Genomic DNA, 25,539 nt, shown 5'->3' with positions numbered 1-25,539 from the left:
AAGTACTTCTTTTTGTTTTTTTAAAACCTGCTGCCTATTAATTTCATTGGGTGACTGCTAGTTCTTGTGTTATGTGAAGGATTAAATAACATTTCCTTATTCACTTTCTTCACACCAGTCAAGATTTTATAGAGGTCTATCATATCCCCCCTTAGTCGTCTCTTTTCTAAGCTGAAAATTCCCAGTCATTTTAATTTGTCCTCCTGTTTCATACCCCTAATCATTTTAGTTGCCTATCTCTGTACCTTTTCCATTTCCAATATATCTTTTTTGGGATGGGGTGACCAGATCTGCACACAGTATTCGAAGTGTACATGTACCATGGATTTATATAGAGGCAATATGATATTTTCTGTCTTATTATCTATCCCTTTCTTAATGATTCCCAACATTCTATTCGCTTTTTTGACTGCCGCTGCACATTGAGTGGTTGTTTTCAGAGAACTATCCACAATGACTCCAAGATCTCTTTCTTGAGTGTTAATAGCTAATTCAGACTCCTTTATTTTGTATGTATAGTTGAGATTGTTTTCCAATGTGCATTACTTTGCATTTATCAATATTGAATTTCATCTGCCATTTTGTTGCCCAGTCACCCAGTTTTGTGAGATCCCTTTGTAACTCTTCGCAGTCTGCCTGGGACTTAACTATCTTGAATAGTTTTGTATCATCTGCAAATTTTGCCACCTCACTGTTTACCCATTTTTCCAGATCATTTATGAGTATGTTGAACAGTAATGGTCCCAGTACCGACCCCTCAGGGATACCACTATTTATCTCTCTCCATTCTGAAAACTGATAATTTATTCCTACCCTTTGTTTCCCATCTTTTAACCACTTACTGATCCATGAGAGGACTTCCCTCTTATCCCATGATGGCTTACTTTTCAAAAGTCAATTTAAATTAAATAAATTTTTTTTTAAATTTATATTTTTTTAGAAATCTAGACCTGTTACGTGTTTTGGTTTAACTTGCATTATCCTTATGTTAAATTTGCATTATCCTAACAAAACAACATTTACTTTATTCATATCTCTTTTATATATCTCATCAGCCCTGACCTGTAAATTTGAACACCTCCCCTAATTTCAATTCCTGGGGAAACCACTGGCTCCATTATAGTGTTCATTTTAACATTTTTCCCCTTTCTAATAAGCCTAAATAAATTTTAAAACCTGACTTTACTATAACAATTCATCCATTTCTGTACTAGAAAAATGAATTTTAGGGATTAGGGTTTTATACTGCAACCTATCAACATAGCATATAAGCATCTTCCACCACTACTTCACCTCTGCTACTTTTCACTAAAGGCCCTATTCCACCAAACTGTACTCTGCTCCACAACCCATGGAACAAAGGATGGCAGAAAGCAGCCCTAAGTAAATTTTAAGACGTTTACGTTTTTTTAAATAAATAAGATGTCATAATTAGTGTCATTTTAATATACACATCACAGTGGGGAATTCATCACTGTAACAGAAATGAATACACTCGTATAGAAAAAATCAGTGCAAAGACTGGCAACTTTATCATAGCATTTTGAAGGACTTATTAAACCTTCCCCCTACAAACTCAATGATTCACACCCTGTAAAGGAAGCATTTCCTCTTGCTGGACAAGGTCAAGGTTTACATTTCTTAAACATGTACTTAATTTTATTTCATCTTAAATTGCTTCACCAAAATAAAATACATGATACTCCTATGTGTGTTTCTGACCCACCAATTTTCTATGAAATTAAAAATTTACCAACAGAGCAGACAAAATATGAAAGGAATAGGACTCATCTCCCCAGGCTGCAGTCATAATGGCACTCTTCACACTCTTCAGTGCAGCTCATCTTTTCTACCATGCATTATTATTCTCTACAATTTTAAAAGAAACTGCCATTCAATCACTGCTTTATAATTATTGGCTTATCTTTGCCCAAGTGTGATTAATTTTTTTTTTAATGTTTCAGAAGATACATAACAGTCTTGGTTTCAACATTAATTTATATTTTGACTCAATTTTCAATACAAAAACAAAACGTCATACTACAAGGGGGTCATGCATTTGATTACTTAGCACCATGCACTCCTGACTAATAAAACTACAGTATAGCCTATAGGAAATGCTTATGATGGTCCGACAGATATCCACAGCAGAATAGCCACCCACACAAATAGAAATGACACCTTTGTTGGGAGTCTCTGCAGAGAGGCCAATGACTGAACGAATGGAGAACAAGCTACCTAGTAAAGGACTGATACAATTCCAATTAAAATCACTGGAAAGGTTCCCATTACTTTCAATGAGAGTTGGATCAGACCATAAGATTGGACCTACATGTCCAGACTGAGATTGGCAGGACAATTTGGTGAAGTTTGCAGTGCCATGGTCTGTGCTGTAATGTCCTCAAAGAGTGAAAAATCACCTTGTGCCTCTGAACTCCTTAAGGTGTAAAGTTGCTGGCCCCCTGCACACAGAAGAATTGTACCCTGGATTAAAAGAAAACTTCAGAGTGCATCACTCACAATACTTCAACTTTCATCAGGACAACAATCATATAAAAAAGGGCTGTAGGAGGTAGATTACCTGCTGTATACAGTTTAGAAATTTCAGCTTTGAAAGAGTTTTTAAAACACTGTTCACAAATTTGTACTTATTAATATTTGCATTTAAACAATCTTATTAACAGAGGCGTGTCCCATGGATTATGGACATACTTTTTACTTCTTGTTAGTAGCATTTAATGGTTTGTACACTGCTACTTTTATGTTGATGGTATTGTTTCCTGCAGAAGAAATGAATCTGAAGAGCTTAATAACTTCAAAATGTTTTTAAGTAATCCTGTTCTAAACAATAAAAAGTCTCCTTTTTTTTCTAAATCCAAACAAATATTAGATTTTTAAACAAATGGATCTCTTGTCACTCAAGGCCTTGTTTTTCAGAAGCAATTGCCTATCTCTAGTGTATATTACCATTTTGTCAATTTTTTTTTTTTTTTTTTTTTTTTTTAAAAAAGTTTTTTTTTTTTTATTAAATTAATTGGATTTTTTTCATTGACTTCGCTAAGGACAGGATTTGACCCGTGGAGAAACGCAGTTAAAAAAAAAAAGAAAATGTGCATTCAGAATAGGGGTATAAACAGACAGAACTTCATCAAAATTACTGTATGCAGTGTAGCTGTACCAGGTTAGTACCAGGATACTAGAGAGACAAGGTGGGTGATATAATATCTTTTATTTGACCAACTTCTGTTGGGGAGAGAGAGAAGCTTTTGAAACACAGAGCTCTTCAGGTATAGAAAAGATACTCTGAGCCTCACAGCTAAATGCAAATTGGAACAGATTGTTTAGCATAAGTAGTTAGCACATATCCCAAGGGACCATTCAGGGTAGAGTGGAGCGTTAACACTCTGAAGTCATAGGATAAAAAGAGAGGGGTAGGACATGTCAACACTACAAGCTACAACTACGACCTATGTTAGGTCGACTTATAAGTACTGCAGTGGTTGATCTCCACACTACCCTCCTTCTGTCAGTGGTGCACATCCTCACCAGCAGCGCTTCCACCAACTGAAGAGAGGCAGTGTGGGGGGCTGAGAGCCAGGGCTCTCAGCTCAGTGCAACTTCCCCTGGGAGCCCAGCTGCTCCCCCCAGCTTCTCGCCTTCCTGCTCCCAGCCAGGAGCTTCTCACCTCCCCGTTCCCCACCAGGAGGAGGAGAGGTAGAATCCGCACCCGGATTCCAGTCAGCTGCCATTCTTCCATCAGGAAGCCAGGACCCTGGGGGGGGCAGCAGGGCTCCCAGTGGGGAACAGTGAGCCCAGGCAGCAGCCCAAGCCAGGAGCCTGGGTGGCAGTCCGGCTTGGAGCGGAAACCCAACAGCGGCCCGGCTGGGCAGACACCTGTCTTGTCAATTTCATGGCTCAACTGACAAGAATGACAGCCAACAGCCAATGTAAGGAATGCAGTGTATCTAGACAGACACCTAACTACACCTACATAAGTCCTACACCTCTCATAGACGTGGAGTTATGTCAGTGTAGTACGGGGTGGGCAAATTTTTTGGCCCGAGGGCCACATCTGGGTGGGGAAATGATATGCAGGGCTGTGAATGTAGGGCTGGGGCAGGGGATTGGGGTGTGGGAGGGAGTGCGGGGTGCAGGAGGGGGCTCAGGGCAGGGGTTTGGGGGCTCAGGGCAGGGGGTACAGAGTGCGGCACGGGGCTCAGGGCAGGGGGTTGGGGTGCAGGGTGCAGGAGGGGTTCGGAGTGTGGTCTCCGGCCTGGCGCCGCTTAGCTTGAGCAGCTCAAGGGTGGCAGCGGTCCGCAGCGGGGTTAAGGCAGACTCCCTGCCTGCCCTGGCTCTGCGCCGCTCCCAGAAGTGGCCAGCATGTCCGGCAGTGGCTTCTGGGGGTGGGGTGGGGCTGGCGGCTCCTCTGCGTGCTGCCCTCGCCTGTGGGTACCACCCCCAAAGCTCCCATTGGCCGCGGTTCCCCATTCCCAGCCAATGGGAGCTGCGGGGGGCAGTGCCTGCAGGTGAGGGCAGCGCACGGTGCCCTCTGTCCTCCCCCACCCCCCAGGGGTCGCAGAGACATGGTGCCAGCCGCTGCCGGGAGCGGCGCGGGGCTAGGGCAGGCAGGGAAGCCTGCCTTAGCCCCCTTGCACCACAGGGCTGGCAATCCCACGGGCCGGACTGAAAGCCCTGACAGGCCAGATCCGGCCTGCGGCCCATAGTTTGCCCTCCCCTGGTGTAGTAGGACACTTACATCGGCAGGAGCAAGGCTGTTGTGTAGACACTGACATAGTTAGATCAACACAAGCAGCCTTATGTCGACCTAACTCTGTAGTATAGACCAAGTCTTAGTGGGCTATACATTGTTGTAATGAGCCATAAATCCACTGTCTGTGTTCAGTCCATGATTTTTAGTGTCTAGCAGAGTTAGAAATTTAAGCACTCAAGCTTGTCTTTTGAAAGTATTGTGCGCGTTTCCTTTGATGAGGAGGACTGATAGGTCAGATACGGAGAGACTGCTTTGTGAAATGTGTTCAGGTGATAAGGTATTTTTGTTTTTTATCACTTTCCTGCGCGAGTTCATTCAAGAGTTGAGTGATTTTCTGGTTTTACCCACATAGTTATTGGGGCATTTAGTGCACTGGATGAGGCATACCACAAGTTGTGATAGGCATGTGTAGGATCCATGGATCTCAAAAGGTGTGTTATAGGGGGTATTGATCATTGTAACAGTGGAGATATGTCTGCAGGTTTTCCATCTGTTTTTCTGGCAGGGTCTGGTGCTGCTTTGAGTTGGTGTGTCCTGATCTCTGGGGAGTATTCTTCTGACAATGAGCTTGGAGAGGTTGTTTGAAGGCCAGAAGTGGGGGCTCAGGAAATATTGCTTTCAGGAGTCCCCATCAAGCATGGGTTGTAGTTGTTTGATGATAACCTGGGTTCCAGTGTGGGGTGGTAGGTGACAACCACGTGTGCAGTTGGAAGGGGCTTTTTTCCTGTATTGAAGAAAGTTCTCTTGGGGTATTTGGAAGGCTCATTCCATAATACAATCTACTTCTCTGGTGGAGGGTCCTTCTTTGATGAAGGTAGTTTTGAATGTGTCACGGTGTATATCCCGAACTGTCTTCTCAGAGTGTATTCCATGGTATCTGAGTGCCTGGCTGTAGACAACAGATTTCTTAGTGTGTTTGGGGTGGTTACTGGATCTAAGGCCATGTCTACACTATCACTTATGTCAGCAAAACTTATGTCACTTGGGGATGTGAAAAAAACCCATCCGAGTGCCATAAGTGGTAGTGTGCACAGTCCTATGTCGACGAGAGAGCTTCTCTCATCAACATAGCTACCGCCACTCGTTGGAGGTGATTTAATTATGCTGACAGGAGAACTCTCTCCCATCAGCATAGAGTGGCTCCATGAGAGATCTTACAGCAGCGCAGCTGCATCGATACAGCTGTGCCATTGTAAGGTCTCTAAAGTAGACATAGCTTAAGAAGGCAGACATATGGTGATCCATGGGTTTCTTGTATATGGTATCCCTAGAGTTCCGTTGCTGAAGCTGATTGCGGGGTCCAGAAAGTTGATGCTAGTGTAGGAGAGAATTTAATAGATAGACTTCCAGCACAACTTCAACAACCAAGACCTATGAGGGAGTTTAAACTGTCTGTCCAGAGGATAAAAATATAATTGATGTATCTCAGGTACATCACTGATTTCATGGTGCATTTGTCCAGAAATTCTTCTTCAAGGTGTCCCATGAAGAAGCTGGCATATTTGGGAGCCATCCTAGTACCTATGGCTGTTCCCAGGGTTTGGACAAAGTGTTTGATGCTGAATGTAAAATTGTTACAGGTGGGGATGGAATAGATGAATTTGGCGATGTGTATAGGGTGGATAGCAGATGGTTGTCTGTAGTCTTGTAAATATTTGAGGCAGGCAGCTATGCTGTCATTGTGAGGGATGTTGGTGCACAGGGAACTGACATCCATAGTGGCGAGGATGGTGTTCTGAGGGAGGTTGTTAATGTTGCAGAGTTCGTGGAGGAAGTCAGTTGTGTCCTGTAGAAAACTAGTCCTTTATGTGGTGAGTCGGTGCAGATGGTTTCTATGAATCCCAGTATTCCTTCGGTTATAGTTCCATGGCCAGATATGATGGGTCTGCCTGGGTTCCCTTGTCTGCGTATCTCGTGAAGCCTGCAGATCCCTTTGGTGGGTTCATGGGGGGTGAGTTTCTCTTTGAGTTGTTTTGAGAAGGATTTGCTGATATCCTTAAGTCCCTGGGTAAACTCTGGTGTGGGGTCTTCTTTGAGTTCTTTAAAGTGCGTGGTGTCAGAAAGTTGTTGATTGGACTCATTAAAATGGTCATGGACTGCAACATAACATAACCTAATACCTATCTCATAGAACTGGAAGGGACCCCGAAAGGTCATCAAGTCCAGCCCCCTGCCTTCACTAGCAGGACCAAGTACTGATTTTCCCCAGATTCCTAAGTGGCCCCCTCAAGAATTGAACTCACAACCCTGGGTTTAGCAGGGCAATGCTCAAACCACTGAGCTACCCCTCCCCCAACAGTGCCCCCTTTGTCTGCTGGTTTGATCACTATCTGGTGGTTAGATTTCAGGGCCTGTACAACTGTCCTCTTAGTAGTGGACAGATTATTGTGGATGTGATGTTTGTTAAGGATTTTGCAGTCAACCTCAGCTGAGGAAAAGGGAATTCTGACCTACCCCTACCTCAGAGATCCAGTTTGGGGCTCTAACATGACACAAATGGAGAAGTCCAGCTCATGATTAAGCATGGACTTATTCTTTGTCATGACCCTTTCCTTATTTGGTAAGGAAATTTGCCCTGTACATGTATTCCTTCTCTCACCTAACACACACACACACCCCTCCTTCTTTAAGGACAGAAACAGGGACAAAAATGTCAGCAAATTTTATGCCCTGCTTTATGTTAAATAGTGAAATCATATGGCTGCAGTGTAAGGTACCACCTAGTTATATGACAGTTGTAATCTTTCATGTTCTGCAGCCATTGTAATCCTTCATGCTCCATTTCGAGAACAAAATGTCTCTCTCATAAATAACATTTGAGACTCTGCATTGTCATCTGATAGCTGAGCATTCTCTCAGAAGTGGCATATCTGGTGTCTCTCAGAAAAAGCTATCTGCCCCTACAGACCACCAGGTATCATCTTCCTTCCTTTTCCTATTGCTCCCAAGCCAACTCCCCAGGCATCTACTCACGCCATAAATCTGGTTGAAAAATCCAGGCTTTGAAGTGCAAAACAGTCTGTAAGATCCTGTTTATAATCATCCCATCCACCCATTATTTTGTTCTATTTTATTAATTCTTAAAGAATTGTTGGAAAGTATGGAATAAACCTTCCATAAACTCAAAAAAAGAATGGCACTTGTTTCTTGGCTCCTGGTGGTGGACTTTCTAGGATGGGTTTCGTTCTCCCATTCAAACTTTCACAACATTTATTCCTACCAGGTATACCATGAGACCTGAGCACAAGTAAATCTCCATATTGTCACATCATTTGGAACTCTCTCTATAATCAGGTTTTTCCTAGTATTCAGTGCTAAATTCTCTTCATTTTCAAAAGCACATAGGCATTCCACATCTCTTGGTGAGTTTCTATCAGACATAGCTAACTCGTATGTCTCTAGCCCAACCTTAACATGTAGGGCCTTGCTATTTTCCCAGAAGTTTATTCTCTTGGGAAAGTAAAAGAAGCAAAACTTTTGCCCTGATGTAAACTCTCACATTTTTGATTTATAGTTATGCCTCCAGTTTTCCTGGGCCTCTTTGAGAAACTTTCAATTCTGCCAGTCAGCCTCTCATTTGAAATATATAACTAACCGTGACTTCCAGTGGTTTGGGTCCAACTTCTTGGGTCTAGAGATCCTCAGTTTAGCCATTAAAAAAAGCTCAAATGGCAAGAGACTTGTTGATGGCCATGGCATATCCTTATGGGCAATTTTTTAAAAAATAAGCAGATACTTATCCCAGTCTGACCTTGTGATGCTAATCAATATTTGTAGCATGTTTTGGCTTTTGATTAAATCTGTCCACCAAGTCTTTAGTTTGTGGATGATAGGTATAAGAGGAATAAATACAACTCCCTATTTCCCAATATAGCTGCTGCATAATACTGGACATAAAACTGAACTCTGTATCAGTAATCTCCTGATATATCCTAACTCCAGAAGACAATTGGACTCAGGTGCTCATCGTCTGATAGCTTTCTGTCTTACCCTACAGTCTTAGTACCTGTGGTGCTCCCACCATCTAAAAAGAACCAGATTCAACACATCTGCCCTAGATTTTTGTTCCTACTCTTGTATCTAAAATTGGATTCCATCCTCATATGGCCAGAAACCAATTATTAGATCACCATATTGAGGATCTCATCCCTAGTCTTCTGGTCTGGCCACAATCAAAGACTTACCAAATCAGTCAGCTATGGTTCTTGTTTTGCCTGGTGTTGCTCAGCTGCCAGGAACCCTTGTCAATATGCTCTATCCCTCTATTCTACTGGAGAGTGGTTTTCACTTCTGTATAATTATTCACCAAGTCCTTGTTCACAGCATGGACAGGCACCAATGCCTTACGTACCAGCAGGGGTGTTAAATAAATAGTCTGTTCATCTTGCAGCTGAGCACACAATACGCATTCAAACCCGGCAACAAATTGTTCATTTTCCTCCCCCTCCACATATGGGGTAATTTAGGATCCATTCACACCACCTCCCAAGAGAGCTCCCTCAGTCTTCTGAATTGCACTCATCTCACTCAGACCCGTGGTGCAGAAACTAACATTACTAGATCATTTTGCCAAATATCCAGCCTAGTTCCTCCTCTTGGGTCTCCAGGAGATCTGATCAAACCAAGGGACAGTTTAATCTCCATATCCTGGGATTTCCATCCTACAAATCTCAATCCTACCTCTCCTCCTGATTCAGGGCTGCTGGAAAAAAATACTTAATGAGGAGTGCTTGCCAGCCTTGCAAGAGATGGTGTTCCGCAACCAATCTCCATTCCACACACAAAAGTCCTTTGCCCTAAACCAACCACCACAGAATGGGGTGTTTCAGGCTACAAAAATCTATGAAGTGGGTCAAATTCTACCCTCATTTACACCTACATAAATCTGGAGTAATTCCACGGATGTCACAGAGCAGAATTTGGCACAAACACTTGTAATACATAAATTGCATTCTTAATCCTGTAAATTCCAGTGTTCCATTTATACACATGCTGCCCTATCACTGCCATTAATGGAAGTTATACTTGCATGAGAAGTGGCTAACTCCTTCATACTATGTGCCATATACGTAGGGACAATACAAGGATTAATGTTACAGTACATATGACAAAAGAAATATCTATACTCAGGGTCAGATCCTGTTTCCTTTTAAATCAATGACAAAATTCCAACAGAGTTCAACAGTGCGTGGCTGGACCCTTTTTTATTTTTTGCCATTGTAAATTAGTTGTGTTGACCACTATTTGTTTACAATGCAATGTTCCTGACTCACTGAGCACTCAACAAGATACAACCTTCTGATACTGCTCCTAGGCTCACTAATGACATTTCTGACTAAGGCTGGGAAATTGGCACATATTGATTCTGAAGAGTTGTGAATCTGAAAACTAGAGATTTTATTCATTTTTGTTTAATTTCTCACCACAGAAAATTCTTCTACTGCAAATGTAAAGAGCACACAAAAATTTCAGCAATTAGTGCCTGGAGCTCCTGTCTTTCAATCATATTTTATGCTGTTAACCTCTTTCTATCAAGTGTTGCCTCTAGGTGCAAGACATTCCTAGAATTCTTCTGTTCATTCAGTAAACTTCCTTCAACAAATTTATGTATCTTTACCATTGTTAATTGTTTTTATTTACTACTACGGTAAGCCAAATATATTGTATTTCAGTTTAAAATCTAATATATGTTACTACTTTCATTGATAGGTTCAAGACATCATTGAAGTTAGTTTTATATCAATGAGGTTTCACCAAGAAAAAATATATAGAGAAACATTGTGTCTTTGTTAAATTTAAGCAGTTTAAAATTTATCTTACTTGATGCGGAAAACAAGACTTCGAAATATGCATTTCAAATTAAATTAATCAACATGTTAAAAAGACATATGTCAACAAGTAAAATACTCTATAGCGGTATAATGATTGTAAGCTCTTCAAGGCAAGAACTCTGTCTTTCTAGAGCTTGTACTCTGCCTCGCACTTGGGTCCCCAATCCTGAATGGGGCCTTTGGGCATTATCACAATATAGATAGAGCTTGATTATAGCTTATTTTCTTACATATCTCAGAACAGATGGATTCAACATGAGGCAAAAGGTACATCAAAAAGCACTGTACTAAGCTGTGGCACTTAATCTTCTCAGATCCCCATGCAAAATAGCTCAATACTTTTTATATCCCCTGTATTGTTCCACATTGAGGCCATTTTTGCTGACGGCCTGCCATGGAAGCCGCTGAAGAATGCTCTTCAACCTGAAGCCCTACTGAAGGTGGAGGAAGGATCCCAACTGCACCTCTGCAGGTCACCTTTTTCAGCCACTTGGCATACAAAATTAACCACACACACAGGAAAATAGTGGCAGATGGTTCATGTAGGTATCTTGAACGTCCAGAAATGTTCATAAGTGAACTGAGGTACACAGGTCGCTTTGTGTAAATTAGTGTAGCCTTGGGCACCATTAATTGGCACAGGAAATCCTGCCAGCAGTTACACCACTTTCCTATGGGATTATACAACATACAGTGTTTCTCTCTCTGCTTCTCCCCGTTTCCAAACAGCCACAGCACCTTTTCAATGCACTATACTGCAATTCAGTTTATATTTGTGTTGTGAATTGCAGATGTTTTAACTATAAAGCAGGATGGTATGATACCAAACAGCAGTTTTTCTCTGTGCTTGGCCTTCTCATATTTGCCTTTGCATATTATCTTGCTGCACGATTTTCAATCCATACCATGCAACCAATGGAAAACATATAGCCCTCTGATCAGAAGCATAAACTGACTGAAGCAGGAGTAAATCTCACTGGAACCCCGACCAGCTGCTACTTCACAACCTTGCGAAGACTCAACGAAAGACTCCTGCAACAGCAATAATGCCATGGGAAGAGTGACCATCTTCTTGCTTCTATGGAACTGGGGCTCCCTTTTCCTGCAGACAGTAGCGTAGCTAGCGGGGTGCAGGGGAAGCAGCTGCTTCCCCCGCCTTTCCAAAAGGGGCCGGGGGGGCGGGGGGGGGGGGCGGGGGGGGGGGCGGGGGGGCGGGCCGGGCCGGGGGGGGGGGGGGGGGGGGGGGGGGGCGCAGGCTGGCGGCCCGCAGCACGGCCAGCAGCCATGGGGGAGCGACGGGCACGGCTGGAGGAGCGAGGGGGTGGTGCAGCATGGCGGCCGGCAGCCGCGGCCGGAGGAGCGAGGGGGGGGCTACGGGGGTGGCACGGCAGGGCTGGAGGAGCCATGGGGGGGGAGGGGTGGTGCGGCCGGAGGAGGAGCCAAGGAGGGGTGCCTTTTTTATGTTTGCTCCCCCTCCTCTTAGAAGCTGGCTACGCCACTGCCTGCAGATTCCCAGGATCAGCTGGGTGGGATTGGGTGGCCATGTTCCCTACCTCTACAAAATCTTCTAAGAGGGAGATTACTTGGCAATTTCAGGGGGGAGATAGCTCAGTGGTTTGAGCATTGGCTCAAACCAGGGTTGTGAGTTCAATCCTTGAGGGGGCCACTTAGGGATCTGGGGCAAAAATCAGTACTTGGTCCTGCTAGTGAAGGCAGTACTTGGTCCTGCTAGTGAAGGCAGGGGGCTAGACTCAATGACCTTTCAAGGTCCCTTCCAGTTCTGTGAGATAGATATATCTCCATATATTATTATGGAGTTAACCTCTCAGAATTCATGAGCTCTCGCCATATTCCCTTTTGCTTATATCCATGGGAGAGGACAATGTGGCCCCAAATTATTATATTTTCATTTAAATAAGGCAAATTTGGGGTCTTTCCCTTTTTATTTTGTATTCATCTCTCCCACTAAAATTAAGGCAAGTATTTGTGACAAGGACAGAATAGAATTCAAAGTGATAAAGAAATTCTATACATTGTTTTGGTTTTCTAACTAGCAATTATATCTTACATATATAAAATAAAATTATTAGTTCTCTACTGACTGGTGATTTATACATACTCTATCATATATACTGGTTACTATCATAATGCAATGATTTATGAAAAAGCAAATGAGAATAGTGAATTCACCTTTCAATACATACAACTGTTGACTTAAGTATTCTATCATATTTTGCTGCATAGAGAATACATTACCTTTTAACTAATAGCTAATATACATTAGCGTATTTTTTCTAAAACTTTGTGTCACTTGGAAATACATAATTTAACTATCACAATTCCCACTGGGAATATCTCATTTAGATCATTAATATTACTGTTGTATTAAAAAAAAATTCTCAAAATCAACATATACATTTTCTTAAATGCAGGGACTTCCATAAAACAAAGAAAAGCACTCAATTCCTCTTTCATTCCATATGATATGCAGCTGCATCAGTCCCATCAGGAAATAGGCAACAGGAAATTCTTAACATTCTGAAGAGAAATTTAAAGATGTGGGTCTCATCACCCTTTCTCCTAAAAGTGCTTTTTGATTGTCTAAAAGATGTTTACATCAGAACTAAAATTTTAAACTTACAACTTTATTTAGATCTTCTACAGCCACAGACCTCATTAAGTTGCTAACCAGGAGTTAGAAATACATTTTTGTAAGTTTCCTTCCCTTTTTCATTCCCCCCTGTCCCCAAAATATAAATCAATAAAGAAAGTTGACACCTATGGATGAAATCAAGCTAAGTACTCTAGCTACTGGAAAATATGCCTTCATAATGTCCTACTGCTGTGTTATTTGTGTTTCTAACTATAGCTCTTGCATATATAATTCCATTCTACTTTTATAAATCAGCGTTTTGAAAAATGCTTTTGAACCATTAATATATTTTCCTGGTTAAAATTCTTTGAGATGTTCTTAACAAGAGTCTTAGATAATGAATTTGGGCAAACTCTGGAACAGTCTTTACAGTATTATCATTCTCATTAATTTTCAGAACTACCCACTGTGTTGAGATGATTGTCATGGGCCTAAGACTTCAATTTGGCTAAATATTTTTGCATATATTTCAACATATAAGTAACTAACAGATGTTTAAAATGCTACATTCACATTCTAGAAATAGTTAAATATTTACTATAATATCATAATTTGTTTGCTGCACTCATTTTTATTTTGTTGTTTCTATCTTTAAACACTCCTTTAGTATCCTGGTTGGCTGTACACAAAAAGCTTTAAAATGCCTTCACAAGAAAACAAAACACACTGGATATAGTAAATACAGCTGTGCTTTTAAATAAGGGAAAAAAAGCATTTAAAGTACCAGAAATGAAAAACAAAGAAAAAAGAAAACACTTAAGGCATAGAAACTTAACATTTACCTAAGGTCCAGACTTTATGTAAATTGTTAGCCTAGCAACATCTTACAAATTCATATTTTGTTTTGGCTTTTGAAAAAAACTGAAAAAACCTGTAGTGTTAAATCATTACTAGAAGGCTGTATTAGATGAAAACAATATCACTTTTTAAAAAGTTAATACAGAGCATATACAGTCTTTTACTTATTCCTTTTTCTTTTCCCCCTCCCCCACTTTTTTTTTTTTTAAGTTATCTTTGAAGACTGATTCTGTTTCCATTGTTTCATCCTTTAGCATTCACATATCAGAGCAATAAGTATTTCATTACTGGTTTATCTGTCCAGAGGCTTGAGAAGCAGTAACAATTAACCCTCCCTTCACAGTGATTGATACAGGCTTTGCTTTCAATTTGTTCCACTACACAGATCATGAAATTCTGAATGCGATCATCCTTATTGACCTACACTTTCAAACACACGGCTACAATGAGATGAAAGTAATTATTAAAAGGAACACAGGACTACTCAATGCTGAAACAAAGTCTTTAAAAAATCTTCTTGATGACCTTTCTTAAAATTGGAAGTATTTGATGTGAAATAAAATGATGGATTTGCTTCATAATCTGGAAATATTACATTCAAAACTTATCAATGTATGTTATGATTATACCATAGGCACTCAACTCTGCAACACTGACTTCAACAGGACTGATTACTTGAGTAAAACATAGCAGGGTCAGGCCCTATATGTTCCTCAAAGGGCTTTATTTTACACCAGTACTGATTAAAATATTTTGTGAGACATGTCAACTCTTTAATTACTATGCTGCTATGACCTGTTTCTTAAAGACATGGTATTTCTTTTGAAGACACTGCACTTCCTGATTCACCTTACTATATAGATATGTACAGTCAAAAAACCGAGCTCTTAACAAGGAATGAAGAACTGAAAAGCAACAGTTTTACACCATCAGACAAACTGAACCGAGACCTATAAACCCATGTATAAAGACTCCACTGCAGTGGGAAACATAAATATTTTTCACAAACCCTTGAAAAATAGCCTCAAATAAATATTAACCTCTTGAAATCGATACATTCTGAGGAATATAAAGTGATTGGCAGAGGAGTGCAGTGACTACAGAACTATTTAAAATAAGGGCTTCAGTCAAAGAAAATCAGGATAGAAAACTATGCAGCAGAATGTTCTTACAGGCCTCAGGGTCTAATCACAAAACAGTGATGGAGATGAACCAATACTGCATGGATTAGTGATGAATTATTTTGAACTATAATCATGTGCCAGCACAAGAGGGGAAGTAAAAACTAGCCATTACTCACAAGTTGATGTGCAGATAAGTAAAATAAAAATTGGGAAAAAATTATATCCTAAACTAAGACATGAGAATAATGAAAATCTAAAATGCTGTTAAACTTCAAGTGACATTCTATGTAATGTCTTTCGTGTACTATATAATATTGAGTATTTACACAGTATGGTCTGCAAAGTGCTTAGGCTAAAGCAGGGTTAAATCGCCATCTCTTCTGTAAATCAGTACCTGATAACAATATATGTGAAAAAAAATCTTAGTAGGAAGATGTAGACTTAAATGATCACAAAAGGCACAATTTTTCATATAGTGAAATTACAGGAAATACATATAAATGTAAATTTATATATAATACTAATGAAGGATTTAATTTCCTTTAGTCCATCTGGAAAACAAAATAACATCAAATTAGGATTCAATATTAGCTTTCTTTTTACTGTGGAAAAAAACTGTTAGAACTAATTTTGCAAGGAAAGAAAAATCAAAACTGCTATTCACAGAGATTCCTGAGATTCTTATGAACAGACTGTTTAAATGAAGAGCACTTTAATCAGTAGAGGAATCCTCACGTTTCTAATGTCTTGCTGTGCATTCTGCAGGTTATAGTAGCAGCTGGTAGAGGTCATATATCTTTTGTGAGCATCCCAAAAAGGCTCACTGCCAGACTGTTAAATTATGAATAAGCAATGAACAAAAGAATGCAGATACGGTGGTGACAAGATAATCCAAGCAAATTTATCTATGACAAATTTCACAGGATTAACAAATTACATTTACACAGAACAATAAAAATGTGCAAAAAACGATGAGCCTACTTTTCCCTCACAGCATTAGTTAAAAAAGTCACCATTCCAGTGCATTTAAATTTAACTTTATCTAAAATAAGACATTTACAGCATGCTGAAGACAACCATATAACATTATTTCCTTTCAAGAAACTATACATATATAGTGTATGTAATATATTATATATGTGCATACAGTACACTATAACTGTATACATCACTGTAGAATTACATGAAAAGTCTTCCCCGCTATTAGTATCATAGCAAATATAGAAGAGAACTAACTGTCAAAGGCTCCATTTCACTTGGAACATGTTTTGCCAATCGTTAGCCACTTTTCCCCATAAAGATTGTTTTCTTTCTATTTGCATCAAACAAACAGTATAAAACATAATACCGACACACACAAAAATTAAGTCCTAAATAGGAGTTGAAATACTTTTTCCAGTAATATTACAAAATAATTAAACAAGTAAAAAGGCAATATCCATCCATGATTTCTTGGAAAGATGTGGGAGAGTACATATAACCTAAATACTGTATGTTATAAAAAGGATCCCAAAGATATATAATTAGTGTGTCAAGTCACTCTTCTATTTTGGATTTAGTGTTTACTCTATCCTTTTAACTGAAGCCCCGGTCTTGAGAAGAGGTGCAAAAACATAAAATTACATTTTGAGTGAATTGGTGCTAGAATGCATGGAATAAGGGTTTTCAAACTACAATTCCGTAGAAGAGGAAATTAGGTTTTGCTAACAAAACAAACAAAAATATTAAAAGCAAAGTCAGTGTCACTGCAAAAAAGGAACCAAATTTATGTTTAAAAGATCCAAGCACTGTTATACCTTTTCCACAATTAGTCTCATTTGAGATATGTACTGTCAATTCAGTTTATTTTTGTTTTTTAACATTAAACAGTTGTTTAGTAAAAATACAACTTTAGTAAAATTGGTCCTCTTCAACACTATACATCATTTACATATCAAATGTATGCTCTCCTTACAGAATACTGCCTATAAACAGGAAACCTAACTATTAAAGTGAACATCCAATTAATTAAGATACTTTAGTAAAATACTTGGATCCTTCAAACACTGATACTTGAGTACCATTTATCTAGCTCATTCAGCCATTGAAAAAATTACTGTACTTTTTATTTTTCAGAAGAAATACAAGTTTTATAGTAAATCAGAGCAGTGACTCAAAAACAATGAATTAATAAGGCTGCCCTAAGCATCTGTTTCTCTTCAGTACTTCTTTACTAGTTACCTACAAATAAAAACAGGAATGTTTTATTTTATTTTTTTATTTTTTCCAGAACCTCTTGTCAATGGAACAAGTGTTGAAGCAAGTGAATCAATTCTATATCCAATGATACTCTGACAAATATGAACACTTTGCAGTTATGAAGGCTATCGGATAAGCAGCAATGGCAATAAGTCCTTTTTTTATCCCAAAGATAGCACTTTAAAGACTCAGTCATTCAGCCCTTTCTCCTGACCTCAACCTTGACCTACAGAATCTCCCTACTTACAAGAGGTTTTTTCCTCACTGTAATGTACTCAGTCTCTATTCTCCCCTAAACAGAGATAGCCAGTCCTTCCAAAACTTTGCAAATTATTGTTTTGCTAAATGGACTGCAATCTAAAAAGGACAAGTCTGAGGACATCATGCACATCTAAATCTAGTACTCAAATGCACTAAACTTTAAATTGGCAAATGCTTCCATCTCTCCTATGTGATATCTAAGCAAGACAACAAACAAAGCAACCCCCCACCCAGTTATATAATGTATAATATATGTGAACATTATCACAAGCCAAATATGCACTTTTCTAATTTAATCCAAAACGACAACCCAAAAACAATATTATTCTATACAATTAAGTTTAAAAACATTACAGCCAAACAACATTTACTGAACCCAATTCCATATTCCTTAGGCAGGCAAAACTTCCAGGCTGGGATTTTCAAATGAGCCTAAGGTGTTTAGGCACCCAACTCCATTGCAACTGAATGGGTGTTGGGTGCCCAAGTCCCTTAGGCTCATTGGAAAATCCCAACCCCAGGGAGTTAATTGTAGATTATGTATATGCATACTATTCAAACTGTATCCTGAACACTGATTATATACACATGTAAACCTATGATCCCTGACTTTAATGAAACAATACTCTTTCACTTTAATTACTTAACATAGTGTTGAACCATTATTACAAATGAAATTAACAGATATGATAAAAATGTTGATTTCCATAAGAAAAAAAAAATACAATCAGCTGTTCCATCAAAGCACTTTCTTTCAATGAGAATTTTGCCTGTATAAGGAGTACAAAGCCCCAAGCTCTCTGAGGAGGCAGTGTGGTCCAGGGATAGGGAGCCAGACTTGGAGTCAGAAGCCCTGGATTTTATTCCCAGTTCTAGCATTGCTGTATGAGCTCTGCCAATTCTCATATGCCTTAGTTTATCCATCTGTAAAATTGACATAATAATGCATATGCCCCTTTTAAAGCACTCTGAGCTCTGCAGAGGAAAATCTTCACAAAAATGCTAAGTATTATTAAGTGTTGCTCGGTTGTAACATGACATCAACAGGAGTTCCCAGAGCAGAGAGAGGACAGCACAAACTCTAAGAGTATAATTTCAACATGCAAAAATAAGAAAATTCAGCACTGAAAATGAAAACGTTCACCATGAAAAGGAGCTACCTCAACTCAAGGGTCAAGCCTATTCTTTTAATGAGTCATTTAATTATTACCAATTTGTCCTCATATAAAGTTAAGTAAGATCACCTGTCCTTCAATGTGATTCTAAATTTTTCCTGTGTAAGGAATACAGGATCAGAAACTACATAAACTTCAATATTTAGGCCCACCAGATTGACATTGCTATTTTCTTGGAAGCCCTTTTGACAGAGGACTATTCCATTTTTATTTCAGAATTTCCTTGTTCTTTTGTGGTTGACGATACACAGATGCACAGCCCAATCCTGCCCTTAATCAAGTCCATGAGAGTTTTACCATTACCCTCAGTGGGAACAAAATCAGGCCTACAGTATTAAATGTAAAAAAATATATTTTTCCTTTTGGCTTTCTATAGTATTTTCTTTCCTTTGGTTTTTCTTTTTTTTTTTTTAAATGAAGATATAATTTGAATGTACACTTCCAAAAAGACAGAATATAGCTCTTCCAAGACACTGTTGCAAACATAATCCTGTTCTTACCACACCATATTTTTCTACGTAATGTTCCACTACATTATACAATATTAATGAATATTTTTACTACTTAAAGTCCTTTGAAATCAATGGCACAAGAGTTCTATTCATGTCACTGGGACTTGGTGTATTGCGAAACTACAGCTCAAGCTGGTCACAGAACAATGCTCTAGTCATATAAGACACACCAGCAACCATTTTATTCCTACAATGCTGCATCTTCATATGCAATATTATAACAAATTATTCTTATTATGTGAAGTTCTGTTAAAACCAACAGTACAAGCACCTCATTGACACTATTAGGACTTTGTATGGCAAAGACAACTTGCAGTAGTCTTGTATATATTACACAGAAAGATACCACCTATTATGAAAAATATATTTATTAATGCCATTTCAAAACATTTCTTCTAAATGTCAAAAACACTTTGGCAGCAATGAACTAATTTCCAAGTTTTAAAAAAAGCAGCACTGAGAAAGAAATGTCTTGGCTAAATACATTCAAAAAATTTTTAGTTTAAAAAATAATTCCATGCTGGCAAATTGTGTGCCAAGTTTCAATGTAATTACTTCTGAAACCACTATAGGACAGATTCTGAAATCTTACCTCACACGAGTAACTCTTACACCTGTAAGCAGTAGTTCTATTGACTTTAACAGGAAATTACTCCAATGGGCCTACTTGCACATGTAAGAATTGGTCACATTAGGTCCACTTTCAGGATCGGTCCAGTTACACTGAACCCCAAAATCACTTAATGCATATAAAATGAAATTCAGCTACATTCTGTACAGGGGCTCGATCCCGCAGCCACTAAGTCAATATCAGCGCTCCCACTGACCTCAATGGGAGCAGGATCAAACCCAAAATGTTAAGAAAATCACTAGTTAGTCGGCATGCTCAGTTTCAGATATTCAAAAATATGAGCACACATCCCCCCCCATAAATAAACTACTATCAAAAAAAGATTTATGAAACAAATTATTTTTTAAAATAAAGATACCTTTTAGCCAGAATATTAGTAATACAAGTGGCTGGAATGATAAAAATTGTCTGTGTCACTTTTCACCAACTGTTTTACATAATTTTTTGCAGTGAATTTCACATCTGGCTAGCAACTTGTATGCCAAGTTTCAAACCAAATGCAATTTGAAACTGCCAATACATTACACTCTGAAATTCAAGTGCTGAGAAGAAGAATGGGGAGGTTGATGTTCATGATGTATCCTGATGTTCCCTTAAAATATCCATACTTCTGGGTGTTGTAGTAAACAGCTAATTTTAATGTGGTAACTTTGGTTATGAATGTCAAGTTACTGGACCTAAGAAGCAATACTATAATTATCCAGTATAAAAATAGTATTTCTACATAGCACCATTAGTTTGGTATAAAACAAGTTAAATGCCTATTACTTCCAGAAGGAAAAAAAGTATGCTGTAAAACAATGTAAGAAACAATGCAGCAGACAAAATCTTGTTATTCAGAATCCCATTAGTTACTGAAAATACCTAATATAACTTTTGTTGATCAATACTTTCACATAAGCCCTAAATAATATATGATTCCAGTGGGGGGAAATGCAGCAAATCAAATATGGTGGGAGATTATTTCAAATTATGAATAGTAGTATGACTGCTAATCCAGAAATCAGAAAGATTGTTGTAATGTGGGAGGGCTCTATTTAATAAAGGTCATTATAACTCCTGGCTCTAGAGCTATAAGATCTAATATCCTCTCTGGTAGCTCTATGATATGCCCATGCATTACTGTTCTTGTTGACAGTCTGTTGCCTTGGAAATATTTCATTATTTCAGTTTTTCCATTTGTAGACCCTTGGCCTTGTGATATGAAGGCCACCCTATTTCATATTTTCGATTATCATTTAAGCAATCTTCTGGAGCTATTTATATAAAAGCAAGTGTTAGACAATGCATATCATCATTTATCACTGTTGTGTTTAAGCTTATACTCTAGAAAGAAATACAAAAATGATGAGTTTTTTTCTTTACTTTAAACCAACACTACTGGGATACTGCGATATGCTTTACAAATCAGCACTAGCATACCATATGCATGACACTTCTATTTAATCATCTTGGATATATATCCACACAATTGAAAGATCCTAGGCTGGTACTGTAACTGTATAATTTGCAGCCTACCAGAGTTTAAAAGAAAATCAAAGAAGTTTAAGTGCATAACTTGGAAAATAATTATCTCACAATCTAAACAGGTAAAACGAAGTTTTAAAATTATTCAAGTAGAACTTAAGGGTAGCATATATCAACTTTGGAAGACATTTCAAACCATTATCCTGTTGTTCACAGTATTTTAACACATTCCATCTAAATATTGTATAAATGAAGAACAAATATATAGATTGTTTACTCTCACGGGTCTAAATTTTGAGAACTAGTTTATTTAAGAAGTAACTAAGAAAATAGTGATTGCAGAAGCCATTTTTCAAATCACTTACAAGATACAACTCAGAGGAGATTTACAAAGTAAGCTTAAATAAACAGTTACATTCAAGAATGTAGTGAAACGTTAAATAAGTTTTAAGAAAATACACATTCGTGTATATTTACTGAAGCACTATTACCTTTTTTCCAAAACTTTTTCCAAATACCACAAAGGATTATATATAATTTCCCATATAAAAACAAATCAACTTACACACGTAATATTTATACTTAAAGTGTTCAGAGCATTGTAAACAGTGATAACCAAGCGAACCCTCAGGGCACAAAACTGTCTGGACACTAGGCCAAGTTTGTGGCTATTAGCGTTCTAGGAGTTTAGGCTACTTGTTCCCCTGAAATGATTACTCCTCCCACTCCCTACAGGGTAAAACTACTCTGATCCAACCTTTAAAATGACAGCATCAGAGCTGAACAAGAAGATGCTATTAAAGGGCATTAAATTAAATACAGTATATCCTCCTACAACTTCAATCAGAATTTCAGACCAAGTGTTATTTAGTTCAGCTCTCAAGTGGAGCAGAATAACAAATTGCGCACTTTGATTTACCTTCTCCGAATGCCAAATGGAGACAGGTGATAAAGAAAGCACTCATGCACAGGCTATGAAGTTTCCCCTAGAAATTAATTCTATCTTCAAGATTCCTATCTCAGAGAAATTCCCAAAATGGCACACAAATATGCTTCTGCTGGAGAGATTACTGAAGCTGTCCTGGCAAATACATTTATTACTAATATAGTACCAGGATCAGAAAGAAGACGGCGAAATTGTATATTAGAAAAAAACACTGATATTTATACATGGTTGTTTTCCTTGCAAATGAAGAACTTTATAGAAAAAGAAAAAAAGCATGCTGCTAAAGGCACTATTAAGACAGTAAAAATGCCTATGCAGCCACTGGAAGAAAATGTTGAATGTTTATCGCTAAAGAGAAGCTAAAACATAAATCAGACCTTTAATTTCTGGATTTTTAACAGAGGTGCACATTACACCTATATCCAAATTCAGCTCCATATGTCTTTGACTACATTGTCGAAGTGCAACAGTTAACGGTATGCATCAAGCACAGCTATATAAATACTTTACTTATGAATACGAAAATATAGTGTTCCAAGATTTTGCAATACACAGTAACTTACTTCACCATTACTTCTATCAAATCTGCATTTATTTTTTTAAAACATACACTGATATGTTTACCATCACATTTTAAAAAGACATTTTACATTAAAAGTGTGAAATAAAAACTGTTTGACCACAGCTTATTTTATGTAAATATTTCTCAGATCAACTTGCACTGTAAAATATAAATGTGACAATGTGACCCAATCATTTTTAAAAGCTAAGTGTTAATTTCCATTTTACAACTAACCAGGCACCTTCCTCACCCTCCCACTCATCCCAAACTCACTGATAATGCTGAGGAAAGCATACAAAAACAAACCAAAAAAAAACAAAAAACAAACAAAAAAAACTTTGGCTGCCTCCTGTTGGACATATATCTTAGTGAAATGGATCTTTGAATACTTTTGTAAGAATCACAAAGTCACATCACATGAACGTGTCAACCGCTTCCTACTGATCACTTCTAGAAAGAGTCATTTTACTAAGAACAAATCTGCTACGGCCAATTCATGTCAGCAACAGTCAATTAACAGCAAACACAATCCCAAACAAAAGTATAAGGGGCGAGACTGGTGGATTAGAAGCAAAGGGGGGAAAGTACCATCCACTCTGAATTCTACGAATAACATCAGTTTATAGTCCTTGCAGATATTTTGTATACAAACTCTGTTGCGTGTTTTAACCAACTCCACAGTGCAATAAGTATCAACTGTTCCAAACAGCCTGATGTGTTTCCACCACCAAGGACGCCAAGGGCGGGGCTGAGAGGGGGGCAGTGTACATTATTCTGCAATTACTGTAACGCTTTGGACAAACTTGCCCGAATGCGCAGCTTGCTACGAAGAGCAAACAGCTCTTCCCTAGTTTTGGCCTAGCTGCACTTGAACTGCACAAGCAGGGACGGCCCCTCTGCAAGACGTTCCGGGCCTGGTGCAAGCTCCTCATCCCCCAGTCACCCCCTCCTCCTCCCTCTCCCCTCCTTCGCGGAGACTAGAGACCCGAAAGGGGCCGCCCCGGGGATCCCCACCACCACCACCACATACACCCCTCCCTCCCTCCCTCGTCAACGCGCCCTGCCAAACACCGGCTTCTGCAAGCTGGGGAGGTGCCACTGCTCTGAGACTGGCGGCGGCTGCAGCGGGGAGGCTGGCAGCGCGCGTGTGTGTGTGTGTGTGTGTGTGTGTGTGTGTACAGACAATATGCAATAGGAGAGAAACTCCCCGTACTACCTGACAGGGCGAGCGGGTATCCGCAGGCAGAGAGTCCGCCTCCTCCCACCATTCCCCGGCATGGCAGCCAACCCAGACCCAAGGCAGCGGCGGCGGCACCGCGCGGCGCTGCTGCTGCAGGTTCAATAAAGAGAAAGTGTTACCGTTCTCGCCGGGAAGGATCCTGCTGAAAGCTTGGCTTGGTGGGCGCCATCTTCCTGGGTTTTTTTTTTTTCCTCTCTCCCTTACTTTTCCCCGTGCTGGGGCTGGCGTGTGTGGTGTGTCTAGCGGCGGTAATGGCCCTGATTACCCAGACAGGCTAAGGAAAAGTACTGAGGCCGAAGCATCGCGGGCTCCCGCTCCTCGGCGCAGTCCTGGTGCAGGTTGCTCGTTAACACGGCTGCTGCGGCGGCCGCCGTCCACAAGCCGAGGAGCGGAGAGAGCCCGGGCTCCGCCGGCTCCACAGACATGCCCAGCGCAGAGACAGGCGGCCGGCGGCGGCGGGGGGAGAGAGCCGCGCAGCCCCGGCGGGCAGCCCGGCCATTGGCATCGCCCGGCAGGTGTGACACACAGCACGGGCCAGATTAAGCTGGGTGCCAGGCCATGGGGCGAGCGGGGCTGGGGAGAGAGGGGGAGGGAAGAGTCAGGGAGCTCCGGGCTTGACCGCTGTGAAAGTATTTCTGGGCATTTTCCAGCTGCTTCCCCAGCTCCGCTCTCACTCTCTGTGCAGGGGACAGAGCCTCCGCTGCCGGCGCAACAACGCCACTCAGTTGCAGTTTCGCACACTTTCCTGCTCTGGAGCAGCAGATCCAACAGAAAAGAGGGGCTGAGAGACAAGGTTGTGTGTGTGTAACTCTGCGAATGCACGTGTGCATATCACAGGGGAGAGCATGTGTGCACTCGATGTAGAAATCCGTGAGACAACATATGCTCTATACAGCGTGTGTGCATTACATATGGAGAAGTGCGTGTATGCGCAATATGTTATGTGTGCAGCATATGTGCATCTATTATGTATACGGTATTGGAAGAGAGTATATGCGTTAGATACACAGAAGTGTAGGCACGTGTGTATAGCTCATATCTTCTGTACAGAAACCGCAGATAAATGGGAAGAGGGTTGCGAATATAGGCGCGCACACCCATTTGAGTGTGTACAGACCCCGCATCTTAGTATACAGTTCTAGCTGTAGATGCTCTCTTCTTGAAAGATATAACATTGGTCATGTTAACACAATATGACACGCTCTGTTTGGGAAGCATATGCTTCACATTCACTGGAGATTACCAAACTGATCACGAAATAAGGGAGCGAGAAAAAGAGCATACCTTACAGGTTTCTTTGAACATACCAGGAGAGCTGGGGTTAAAGACA

The 25,539-nt window shown here is 39.8% G+C and overlaps 1 protein-coding gene across 2 annotated transcripts in view; it reads right to left on the bottom strand.

Moving 5' to 3' along the window:
- The window catches only part of NPAS3 (neuronal PAS domain protein 3), an 804,768-nt gene extending 780,283 nt beyond the window's left edge, over positions 1-24,485 (bottom strand). For both annotated transcript variants that reach the window (XM_024196025.3, XM_029911526.1), the window contains exon 1: positions 24,329-24,485. In XM_024196025.3, the coding sequence (XP_024051793.1) occupies positions 24,329-24,378 (50 nt within the window). In that variant the 5' untranslated portion in view covers positions 24,379-24,485. The remainder of the gene's footprint in view (positions 1-24,328) is intronic.
- Positions 24,486-25,539: the final 1,054 nt, after the last annotated feature.

Source organism: Terrapene carolina, unplaced genomic scaffold (assembly GCF_002925995.2).
Source record: "Terrapene carolina triunguis isolate 2854851 unplaced genomic scaffold, T_m_triunguis-2.0 Scaffold96, whole genome shotgun sequence".
In the NCBI taxonomy this organism is placed as follows: domain Eukaryota; kingdom Metazoa; phylum Chordata; order Testudines; family Emydidae; genus Terrapene; species Terrapene triunguis.
This window is presented reverse-complemented; position numbering and strand designations above follow the sequence as displayed.